The 13475-nt window shown below is 37.3% G+C and overlaps 1 protein-coding gene across 2 annotated transcripts in view; it reads right to left on the reverse strand.

Moving 5' to 3' along the window:
* LOC106875592 (ceramide glucosyltransferase) overlaps positions 1–13475 on the reverse strand; it is a 316652-nt gene that overhangs the window by 7491 nt on the left and 295686 nt on the right. For both annotated transcript variants that reach the window (XM_089349636.1, XM_089349637.1), the window contains 5 exons: positions 8561–8663; positions 6760–6861; positions 5032–5147; positions 4709–4887; positions 3522–3608 (listed from right to left, as the gene is read on the reverse strand). In XM_089349636.1, the coding sequence (XP_089205762.1) occupies positions 3522–3608; positions 4709–4887; positions 5032–5147; positions 6760–6861; positions 8561–8663 (587 nt within the window). The remainder of the gene's footprint in view (positions 1–3521; positions 3609–4708; positions 4888–5031; positions 5148–6759; positions 6862–8560; positions 8664–13475) is intronic.

Below are 13475 nucleotides of genomic sequence, written 5' to 3' on the forward strand. Positions count from 1 at the left end.
TACAGGGTGATTTTTTAAAAAAATATTACGTTTTAATATTTCAAGAAACCACATACTATATTGAAAAGCAGAAGCAGTAACGTACACAATAGTATCTAAAAGCTTCAGCTTAAAACCAAATTTGATTTCTATTGGAAATCTATCACGATAATAACGGCATGTTTGGGAAACGGGTTTCGTGAAATGATTTTAAAAATTGCGATTTAAGAATAATTGTGGTCAAGGGAGATAACTCTTATAACACATTCAGAGAAATTTTTAATATCAACGTGTTATTGCTTTCACTTTTTTGTTGATAGCGGTTGTGATAGGAACTGCATTCTCAGAAAATAGAGTCTGAGGCCAGTTTCGAATCTCAGGTAAAACTACTTTACTATGAGCAACATATACTTCAAAGTGTCAAGCGTATATAGAAATGACCACTCGTTTTGAGAGTAGAATATAGTTGATTAAACTACCTCCTCCACACATTCTACTTCGCTGGCGAAAATCCTTTTGCTATCAAACTGAACTGAGACTACTCTGGCTTCTACAATACAAACTTTTTGTTTTGAAAAGATCAAAATTAAAACTTTGCGTTAAAATGTCATCTTTCTTTCACTTATTTCAGTCTTGTTGAACCACCGCTTTGATCTGTTTAGTCGAACATATCGACCTCCACCCTACGGTCAAGTTATGGGAACCAGGGCCGGCCCAAGAGTTACTGGCGTCCCGGGCAAGCTGAACTTCGGCGTGTACAAGCTGGCGGTCGTGGAAATTTCCTTGTCTTTGTCATGCCCTACTTGGCGCCCCAGGCGACTGCCCGAGTTGCCAGTACCTTGAGCCGGCCCTGATGGAAACGTAAACAAACCTACATCGATTGTCATAGTAATGACTCCACCCTGAAAGGGTGAAAACAACGCTGGCTCCAATAGAATTAGAACTCATAATATGCCCAGTGTTCTACCGATCCTCTCACATTTTGCCTGGTGTTCTACCGACTCTTTCAACTCAATGCCTTTAATCACCATATTATAATTTTGCTTGTCACTCCGTAAGTTAGCATATGTGTTGAACACTCTGCTGAGCAGTTATTACTAGAAACGAGTGGTTTTTACTAAAGTAGTGACCAAGGCGGTGAGCTGACAGAGTCGTTAGAATGTTGAGCAAAATGTTTCACAGCATTCAGCAGATTCGACTTTGCCTTTCATCCTTTCAGGATCGATGAAATAAGTACTAGTTGAACACTAGGGTCGATGCCCCAAAATTTCAGGCCCAAACTTTTTAGATAACTGACCCAAACTTTCAGACCCAAACTTTTTAGATCATTGACCTCTCATCGACCCCTAGGCATGTACAAGAAAGTAAACAAATAATAATTAAGTGGATGTGCATTTATCGACCCTTTGAATAGTCCCATCGACCCCCAGGGGTCGATATCAACTACTTTGGAGACCCCTTCTATAGTAGAAAAATCATTACTCTTGTTACTAGCAGAAATTCCATCTTCTGGGTGGCTTTCTGCTAGTAATTACTATACTGGTAATCCTAAAGGTATGGCTGGCACATTGCATGAGAACCATCTTACCATTTACCAGACAAAAACACCTAATACCTGATCTGGTCACGCATAGACAAAACAGAATGATTGTACTGAATGTCACAGTTAGATTCAGGCAGAGCACATCCTTAAAGGACTCTACAAGCTGTCCATTCTTATGCTCTAAGTTCAAATGCCACTGAGGTCAATTTTGCCTTTCATCCTTTTTGGGGCTGATGAAAATAAGTACTGGTCAAGCACTGTGGTCAATGTAATCGACAAACCCTCTCACCCAAAATTTCAGGTTTTGTACTGATAGTAGATAAGATTATTGTCTTTGATTAGATTTCTTAATTTACTCAGAAAAAAATGGATGAAAATGTATTACAAGGAGTTGGGTCTGTAATCTGATTGATTACAAGTTCAAACAATGCCCAAATCATTCAACCGATTGTTATTTTGGCATTGTTAATTAATTTCTTTTGACTAGACACAAAATCAATTTCTGGACATAATGAACAACAACAATAATTGCTGCCACTATCACCCTATCACAACATTTTATACTCAACTATTCTGATTCTAGGATATAAACACACTGTTTGAAAGTAATCTAAATTAAAACCTTCTATCAAAATTTCTTGTTAATTTCAATTCCAAACTAATTAAATAATGACAAAGTTATTTAACTAAATTCTTCATTATTTCCAAAATTAATAGAAACAAAGGTAGTTGAACTTCAACAGAAATACCATAATAAAAGGAATAAATATCCACTTTCCCAGAGAAGCTTTTCTGCAGCCAGATGCCCTTCCTGTTGTCAACCCTCATTTTTCCAAAGCAAGATATTTTCTCTATAGGCAGACATGTTTCCACAGAAGATTGGAAATAAATGACACCACTTGTATGACGGTGATGCTCACTTACAACTATCAATGTGATATCAAGATGTAGACACACACACACATTTATATATCATCATCATCATCATCATCATCGTTTAACGTCCGCTTTCCATGCTAGCATGGGTTGGACGATTTGACTGAGGACTGGTGCAACCGGATGGCTACACCAGGCTCCAATCTAATTTGGCAGAGTTTCTACAGCTGGATGCCCTTCCTAACGCCAACCACTCAGAGAGTGTAGTGGGTGCTTTTACGTGTCACCCGCACGAAAACGGCCACGCTCGAAATGGTGTCTTTTATGTGCCACCCGCACAAGAGCCAGTCCAGGGGCACTGGCAAAGATCTCGCTCAAAAACCCTACAAGGCCAGTCAGGCGGTACTGGCAACGGTCACGCTCAGGATGGTACATCTTATGTGCCACCCGCACAAGAGCCAGTCCAGGGGCCCTGGCAACGATCTCACTTGGCTTGCCGGGTCTTCTCACGCACAGCACATTTCCAAAGGTCTCGGTCAGTAGTCATCGCCTCGGTGAGGCCCAATGTTCGAAGGTCTTGCCTCACCACCTCAGCCCAGGTCTTCCTGGGCCTACCTCTTCCACGGGTTCCCTCAACTGTTAGGGAGTGGCACTTTTTCACGCAGCTATCCTCATTCATTCTCACCACATGTCCAAACCAGCGCAATCGTCTCTCTTGCACACCACTACTGATGCTTCTTATGTTCAGCTTTTCTCTCAAGATACTTACACTATATATATATATATATATATATATATATATATACCATGAATTCTTTCAGTTTCTTTCAACCAAATCCACCCACAGAACATGTTTCCTTGGCATCAGTGCCTCATTATATATAATACACATTACCATTTTTTTTTCTGCCACCAGAGTAAGGCAGGAGTTATGAAAGAAAAGCTCTATATTCCCCAAAATATATGAAGCAGGTGAACTAAAAGTCTAAAACCAGCACAGATAATTAGGATAAACTTATGAAAATGCTTTAGAAGCAAAGGGTTAATAAAAATTGTTGCCACTGTTATTTCAAGTTCTCTGATCTTTAACAGAAAGGTAGATGGTGATTGTAGATTACTTTACCTGACCATTCTGTCCTTGTAATTTGCCATTGACAGGAGACCAACATTTTGCTGAGCAGGGAATGCTGATATCACCAAACTGTATCCACTGTAATTAGAAATAAAAGATCTCAATTAGCTGATATAATTTTATTACAAATTAGTTTTCAATTTTACCTGTCAACCTATTATCTTTCTTTTTCTTTCTTTGTATATACATGCATATATATATATATATATATATATATATATATATATATATACACACACACACATACACTTATACATGCATATATATATATACAAACACACATACATACACTTATACATGCATATAAATATATATATATATATATATATATATATATATATATATATAGAGAGAGAGAGAGAGAGAGAGAGAGAGAGAGAGACAGATATAAGGAAAGAAATGGATCAACAATTAACAATTAGAAGTTGATCATTGGTATTAAATGGTCATAGTTTAATACTAATGATCGACTTCTAATTGTTAATTGTTGCTCCATTTCTTTTCTTATCTGAATATATTAAATCATGTTTTACCATTTAAATTACCAACTACTGTTAACCCCTTAAAGCAAGGCCTAAACATAGTGAGGTAATACACCAGTAGTGTCTACAGATACATTTGTCCCTTAGACAGTTGCATAACCTCTAACTCATAATTTACATATATATATATATATACACACACACACACACACACACACACAGATGCATACATGCATGGACCATGTAAAAATCACCTTTGTCAGTGCCAAACAGATAACTGGAGCCTGATGCAGTTCTCTAGTGTGCCAGCTCCTGTCAAACTGTCCCAATCAGGTCAGCATGGGAAACAGATGTTAAATGATGCTAAGGCATAGCAATACTAATAAGCTGGTGTTAGAACTCAAAATGAAGAATGAGTCAAGTACAAAATAGTAATAAGAAATTAAAATGACGAGGAATAAAAAATTATGCTATGAACTTCATTAGCTCACAGTTGTTCCTGCTATAAGATGCAATGCACACCTAGTTGTATGCTTGAGTATCACTGCATAACTTCACTGGAGCTACACACATACACACAGACAAAGGAGTTCTTCAGTTTTCCTCTTTGTGTAACAGAGAGGGACTGAATCGGAAACCATGTAGTTGAGAAGTGAACATTTTAACAACAGCCAAGAAAATAATGAGTTAATTTACCGATCTCGTATAGCTCTTCCTAAGTAGTAGTCTTCTGCTAAATACCGGCCATACCATGAAAGACCTTTTGCTTCATCAAGAGCAGCTTTCCTCAAAAGGTATGACATGCCCACAAAACAGTTAAAACCAAGATAGTTCAAGGCTAAGAAATATCTTGGTACAACACAGCCAAAGTAAACCTGGAATCAAGAAAGACAGCAATGTTTTATTCATAAAAAAAAACAGAACACTTTAAATTAAGAAGTTACAGAGAATTCATTTGTATTTACATCTGTTTTCTATGTTAGCATGAAACAAAAAATATTTTTAAATTATGCTTTTACCTTCTCTACAGCAGCTGCAAAGCCTGATTGGTCAGTTGTAAATGGCATTTGATGAACAAGGCCAACATTTGGTTTCAATATTTTACCAACCATGTCATAAAGAATATCAGAATTAGCTGAAAACAAACAGAAGAAAAAAAAATAGCATAACAAATAATTGTATTATTAAGTATTTAAGAGTAAAAGATATATATATATATATATATATATATATATATATATATATATATATATATATATATATATATATATATATATATAACAATAATAAATGAGTATATGCATATATACGTACAGGTATGTGCATACCTACGTCTACCTGTATATATAGGTGCATATCTGGGTACAGGACATTGCAAACAAAACGTAGACAAGAAAATAATAATAACCAGAGTACAGAAAACACACAAGCCACATAGAGAACATTTTCCTTCATCAGCTACCCCCGTTTTAACACCGGCATATATATATGTGTGTGTATATATATATATATATATATATATATATATATATATATATATATATATATATATATACATATATATATATATATATATATGTATGTGCGTATTTGTTATTTGTGTCTATGTCTGTCCCCCTACCATCTCTTGACAACTGATGTTGGTGTGTTTATGTCCCCGTCACTTCACAGTTCAGCAAAAGAGACTGATAGAATAAGTACTAGGCTTACAAAGAATAAGTCCTGGGGTTGATTTGTTTGACTAAAGGTGGTGTTCCAGCTTGGCTGCAGTCAAATGACTGAAACAAGAATAAAAGAATATATATATATGTATATATATATATATATATATATATATATATATATATAAGTAGCTGAGCTCCTTTTGAGTGTTCGACCTCATGGAGGCAATGACCAAGACCTTTGGGCATTGTGTCATGCTTGAGAAGACCCATCAAGCTGAGCAAATTCGCAGCCGTGACAGATACCAGTGTCACCCAAATGGCACCTGTGCCAATGGTAAAGTAAAAGCACCCATTACACTCTCGGAGTGGTTGGCATTAGGAAGGGCATCCAGCTGGAGTCTGGTGCAGCCTTTCAGCTTGCCAGCCCTGGTCAAACTGTCCAACCCATGCCAGCATGGACAACGGATGTTAAATAATGATGATGATGATATATATATATATATAATTTATTTAACCAAGATGGAGACAAGTATTAATGTCTCATGTGGCAGGTTTGATAATTGTTGAGAATTCTTGGCATGAAATCAATGGTAGACTTGTTAATCCACAGATAAAGAATATTTATGTACTCATACTCACTGTTCAATATTAGTGTGTGTGTGTGTGTGTGTGTGTGTGTGTGTGAATTAAATAGGCACAAGTATGGCTTGGTAGTAAGAAGTTTGCTTCCAACTACATGGTTCCGGGTTCAGTCCCACTGAGTGGCACTATGGGCAGGTGTTTTTCTACTACAGCCTTGGGCCAACAAAAAAGCCTTGTGAGTGGACCATCGCGCACACTCATGTGTGTGTGTGGTTGCATTTGTCCTGCACTTGACAACTAGTGTTGATGAGTTTACATCTCCATAACTTAACAGTTCGGCAAAAAGAAACTGAAAGAATAACTACCAGGTTTTTAAAAAATACATACTGGGATCGATTCATTCAATTAAAAGTTCTTCAATGTGGTGCCCCAGCATGGCCACAGTCTAATGACTGAAACGAATAAAAGATAAAAGATAAAAGATTGAAGCTTATCACAAACCTTTGATGCGGCTTGTACTGATCCAAATGTAACCATATTTTGCAGCGGCGTAAGCAGGAGACATATTCTTCACCAGAGGATTTACAATTTCATTCTTATCACCTAGAATTATCAGGGAGAGAAAAGGTCATATTATATTCAATCAGAAGATAAAAAATTAAGAAGAACAGGTATGGATATAGGTGCAAACACAGTTGTGGGGTTAAGAAGTTCATTTAGGGGTTCAATTCCACTACTTGGAGATTGTCAGCTATAGGTTGATAAATTCTTTGTGAGTGAAAACTGAGAGAAGGAAACTGAAGAAGCCCATCATGGATGCATGCAAGCATTCCTGTATGTATAAATAAATGATAGAAAATGGAATGAACAACATTTTTTATTTAAAATCACTACAATCGTTTCGACACATTGTTACACCAGTGGTACATAAGTGAGATGTTGTGTAATCATTATTATGATAATGATGGAAGGCGGCATGCTGGCAAAATTGTTAGCATGCCAGGCGAAATGCTTAGAGGTATTTTGTCAGTGGCTATGTTCTGAGTTCAAATTCCACCGAGGTCAACTTTGCATTTCATCTTTTCGGGGTCAATAAATTAAGTACCAGTTGAGTACTGGGTTAATGTAATCGACTTGCCCTTCCCTCAAAAATCCAGGCCTTGTTACTATAGTAGAAAGGATTATTGTGATAATAACGAAAGGCAGCGAGTTGGTAGAAATGCTTAGTGGTATTTTGTCTGTCTTCACATTCTGAGTTCAAATGCCGCTGGGGTCGACTTTGCCTTTCATCCTTTCAGGGTCGATAAATTAAGTACCAGTTACGCATAGGGGTCAATGTAATTGACTGGACCCCTCCCCACCAAATTTCAGGCCTTGTGCCTATAACAGAAAGGATTATTATTATAATGACTGCACAACATCTCATCAATGTACTACAGGTGTAAAAACGTGTCGAAACAATTGTAGAGATTTTAAATAAAGAATGTCGTTCATTCCATTTTCTATCATTTATCCATTTGTATAAACACTATAGATACTACAGAATTCCTGGTGTATATCCAGTAACAAGCATTTCCACTGTATGATGACATAAGGTAGCCAATAACCGTGGACAAGCTTTGCATAGCATTCTACATGCATGTCTTTGCAATGTGGTTGGTGATGGGAAGGGCATCCAGCCATAGAAACCATAATGAAGCAAATAATGGAACCAGGTAGAGCTCTCTGGCTTGCTTAACTTCTATCAAATCATGCAATCCATGCAAGCATAGAAGACAGACGTTAATTGAAAAAGAGAATGATGATGATAGATATATACACACGCAGGTGTGGGCTGTGTGGTAAGAAGCTCGCTTCCCAACCACATGGTTCTGGGTTCAGTCCCACTGCATGGCACCTTGGACAAGTGTCTTCTACTATAGCCCCAGGCTGACCAAAGCCTTGTGAGTGGATTTGGTAGATGGAAACTGAAAGAAGCCAATCATATATATACATATACATATATATATATATATATATATATATATATATATATGTATGTGTGTGTGTTTGTGTTCCCCCACCCACAGGACAACTGATGCTGGTGCGTGTACGTCCTACAACTTAGCAGTTCGGCAAAAAACACCGACAGAATAAGTACCAGGCTTACAAACAATAAATCCTGGGGTCGATTTGCTCGACTAAAGGTGGTGCTCCAGCATGCCCACAGTCAAATGACTGAAACAAGTAAAAGAATATGACAATGATGGCAACCATCATGATGACATCAATGATGACAATGCCATTCGCAGACATGACTTACCTATAAAAAGGTGTGAGTCAACTTTTGGGTATTTCTCCTGCAGACGCTTTACCAAACCAATGGCTGGATCTTGATCATCTTGCACACAAAACAGGAGTTCAAGCTGAAATTAGACATCATATTCGTTAAACACGGTAGTTTACAATTACAAACAAATGCTAGAATTTTAACATTGTTATTTTAAGGTCCAACTAAAAGATGGGTTAGAGTGAGAATTATAGGATCTGATAAATGATTACAGATATTATCACAGAAAACAATAGGAGTGGAAAAATTTCTGATAGGGGAGTGTTTGAGTAATGTGGCAAAACAAATACCAAAAGGTATTTTTAGTTTGAAAGCACCAATTTATTGGTTTTCTCACTAATATATATATATATGTCTTTCACAGACATACAACAGTAAAAGTTACATACAAACACACACAAATCTTTGTATATGTGCATGTGTAAAATGGAAAAGAATGGCGCAATCAATACAGAATTAGAAGCGCATAATGATCAGTGGTGTATAACAGCTGCTGATAGTCTGGTCAATATTGTGATACTATGATACTCACACACACACATATACATATTTTGGGGGTCCGGAAAACGGAGTGGGGTGAGGTGGAAGCCTCGGAAATTTTACCCACCCCACCCCCATTGATCTTTTCAGGGTTAGGGTTTTAGAGCTAGGGAAATCCGTCCTGGATTCATTGAAACTTCTTATTTCCTTAGTGAAAATCGTGCAGGTGAAAAGATCAATGTGGTGGTGGGGGGGGGGGGGGGGGAAATTTCCGAGGCTTCCACCCCATCCCACTCCATTTTTCGGACCCTAGAAAAGGTTTTGTAGCATATTAGGATGTCACAGGAATTCATTCAACGCAAAAAAAAAAAAAAAATGTCAATGATTCCGAGACGGGGGGGGGGGGGTCTTCCCCCTTGCCCACCCACCCATCCTTTCCGAACCAAAATAAGGGATTGAAGCATATTAGGAGGTCAGGGTACTTGATTCCACGCAAAAAATCCGAGTTTCTTTTTTTTTTTTTCCTTAGTGAAAATCGTGCGGGTGTTACTCTGAAAATTTACCACAACAACAACAACAATAATTGATTAATTAATCAATCAATTACTGTTGTTTGTTTTAAGTATAAAATAAACATTAAAAATATAACGGCTTCTTCCAACCACAGTAAAAAAAAAAAAAAATCGATCTAAGGGAGACTACTCATCTCAGCTTTATTACTGTTGCCAAAACCCTATCAACTTGAAGGAAATTTCGCCCCTGGAAAGAAAGGAGGATGAAGGATAGAGATAGGTGAAGCAGGGATGATGAGAGAGTAATATGGTGTTATGATCTGTCCTATGATTTGACATGAAACATTTAGAATTTTAGCAGATTATCAGATTTACTCAATGATACATATAATCCTTTCTACTAAAGGCCCGAAACCTGAAATTTTGGGGAACGGGGTTAGTCTATTAGATCGATCCCAGTACCTAACTGGTATTCAATTTATCAACCCCGAAGGGATGGAAGCAAAGTCGACCTCGGCGGAATTTGAACTCAGAGCGTGGCGACAGGCGAAGTACCGCTAAGCATTTCGTCCAACGTACTAACGATTCTGCCAGCTTGTTAACTTAATAACCCTTTCTACCATAGGCACAAGGCCTGAAATTTTAGGGGAGGGGATTATTTAATGTGATAAAAAGTTGCCAAGAAACAAAGGAAAACTTTGCTATCATCACCAAAATTACTTAGCATTATTATTGTTAGTAAGATGGTGAGCTGGCAGAGGTGTTAGCATGCCTGGCAAAATGCTTCGCAGAATTTCATGTCTGTATGTTCTGAGTTCAAATTCTACTGAGGTTGATTTTGCCTTTCATCTTTCAGGGTCAATGAAATAAATACCAGTTGAGTACTGGGGTTGATGTAATCGACTTAACCCATCCCCCAAAATTCCAGGCATTGTGTCTACAGCAGAAAGAATTATTATTACAAACTACCTGCAACGGTTGTTAGTTGCAGAGACATTGCATCCTTTAAAACCTCCATGCTTCCTGAAATTCGCCAAAACTACACCTGATATCCCACCCCACTCCGTATGCATGCACACACATATATTACGACTCTTTCCTTCTTTTGTACATAATTCTATGTACTGTACATGCACCTATGACAAGCTGTAGTGCACCTGAGTACGATACACAATAATTTCATTATTATCGTATTGAATGACTGTCGATCACAAATAACCATGGGTGCACCTAAGAGGTTCCCCTCCGGGGTACAAGTCTGGGATGAAAGTCACCTCACTGACGAACACAACCTAGAGTTGTTTTTATGGAAGATCAGCAGTTGCCCATGCAGACCAGCCTCCACTCTCCATGCCATCGATGTTATCCAAGGGAAAGGTAAAGGGGCCAATACAGCTTGGCACTATTGACATCACAACTTATTTCTACAGCTGAGTGAACTGGAGCAACGTGAAATAAAGTGTCTTGCTCAAGAGCACAATACGCATCCTGGTCCAGGATCGAACTCACAACCTCACAATCGTAAGCTTGATGCTCTAACCACTGAGCCATATTATTGTTGCTAAAATTGCCACTATCCCAGCAACCCGTGTTATCACCATAACCCGCAACTATTATCACCACCCACAGCTATCACAACCGCCTACAAGTACCACTATCACTAAATACACTTCACTCTTCAAAACAAAGATACCGTATCCAGCATTTATTCCAGAAGTGGAAATAGGAAAATGCTACATAGCAGAGGAACTATAAAAGATTAGTAAAATAACCTCACCCATCTTTGAGATACATATATATATATATATATATATATATATATATATATATATATATATATATATATATATATATATATATGTATATATATATATATACATATATTTCAGTAAAATCTGAACAAGGAGACAAAGAAAATCTTTAACACAGTCTTTCTTTGTCTTCTTACATGGATTATATTTTAATCTTTGCTAAACCCACACAACGGTTTTACTGTTATGAAACCAGAATTTTCTACACCTGAAGAATTTGGTAACTGGTCTCGAATCCAACAGTGTTGGATGAGTGCTGCATTGGAAACATTCTATGTTTCTAACCTACAAGGGCCTGGTATATATATGCGTGTGCACGTGTGTGTATACACGTGTGTGTGTGTGTATACACGTGTGTGTGTGTGTGTGTGTGTGTGTGTGTAAAAGATTTTGTAACATTTAAAAAAAAACAATTTCTTTTTAAGAATCACTTTTACACTTCAAAACTGTATAAAGTAATTCTCATAGACTTTCAAATATGCATGTGCGTGTGTGTGAGTGTGTATATATATATATATATATATATATATATATATATATTTGACAGGAATGGCAACAAAAGAAAGAAAGAGACCTCGATATTATGCAAATAGAGGAATTTATCTGTAAAAATATATATATATATATATATATATATATATATATATATATATATATATATATATCACCATCATTTAACATCATTCTCCATGCTGGCATGGTATAGGCTTACAAAGGTGCCATGCAGTGGGACTGAGCCCAGAACCATATGGTTGGGAAGCAAGCTTCTTACTACACAGCCATGCCTTGTATCTACACAACATGTATCTTTCGCTTGTTTCAGTCAATGGACCATGGCCATGCTGGGGCACTGCCTCCAAGGATTTTAACCAAACTGATCACCTTGTATTTTTTAAGCCTGACATTTATTGTCAGTTTCAAACCAAACTGCTAAGTCTTTGGGATGTAAACACACTAACACCAGTTGTTGTCAAACGGTGGTGGGAGACAAACACAAAGACACACACATAGATACACACACACACACATATGTATGTTCTCTTCTGTTTTCAATTATTTAAATTCTTCCTCTGAGGAAGGAGTTGATTTCTAACAAAGATACAAAGATACATGGATGGATGGATGGATGGATGGATGGATTCATTAATTGATGGGTGGATAGATTCATTGATTGATTCATTAACTGATTCATTGATTGATGGATTGATTCATTGATGGATTCAATGATGGATGGATTCACTGATGGATTCAATGATGGATGGATTCATTGATTGATGGATGGATTCATTGACCGATTCATTTATGGATGGATAGATTCATTGATGAATGGATGGAGGGATGGCTGGATTCATTGATTGATTCATTGACAGCGAGCTGGATGTATGAATTGATGGATAGATGGATTCATTGATGAATGGATGGATTCATTGATTGAGGGATGGATGGCTTCATTGATGGATAGAGGGATTTATTGATTCATTCATTGATTTGTGGGTGGATGGATGGATGGATGGGTGAGTTTCTTTCAATTTCCATCTACTAAATCCATTCACAAGGTTTAGTCAGCCCAGGGCTATACTAGAAGACACTTGCTGAAACCAGAACCGTGTGATTGGAAAGCAAGCTTTTTACCACACAGCCACAACTATATGTAGCTATGTGTAGGCAGATATTTAATTACGACTAACTAAATAATAACTAACAAAATAATGTAGAATATGAAATTTATTTTTAAAATGGAAGTGGCTACAAACAATACACCTACATCAATCTTATTTCCATCAATGGCCATCCCTTAAGAGTACAAAGGATGGGGAAAGGATTTAAAGCAACCCACATCATTAGTTTCTTGTCTTCTTTAACTAACAACTGAGGAGAGGAGACTGGCCCCCATGAGAGAAAGCAGCACACCTTAAATGTGATTGATAGAAATTCTTGTGGGAGGATTATTAGTCTTATAGAATGTTTTAATCTACATATAAATCTGACAGCAAAATTGTGAAGGTACAAGACTTCGTGGTTAGGGTATTCAGTTTGTGATCCTAAGGTTGTGAGTTCAATTCTTGGTGGTGTGTTGTGTCCTTG

Source organism: Octopus bimaculoides, chromosome 3, assembly GCF_046866305.1.
Source record: "Octopus bimaculoides isolate indiv1 chromosome 3, ASM4686630v1, whole genome shotgun sequence".
NCBI lineage: Eukaryota > Metazoa > Mollusca > Cephalopoda > Octopoda > Octopodidae > Octopus > Octopus bimaculoides.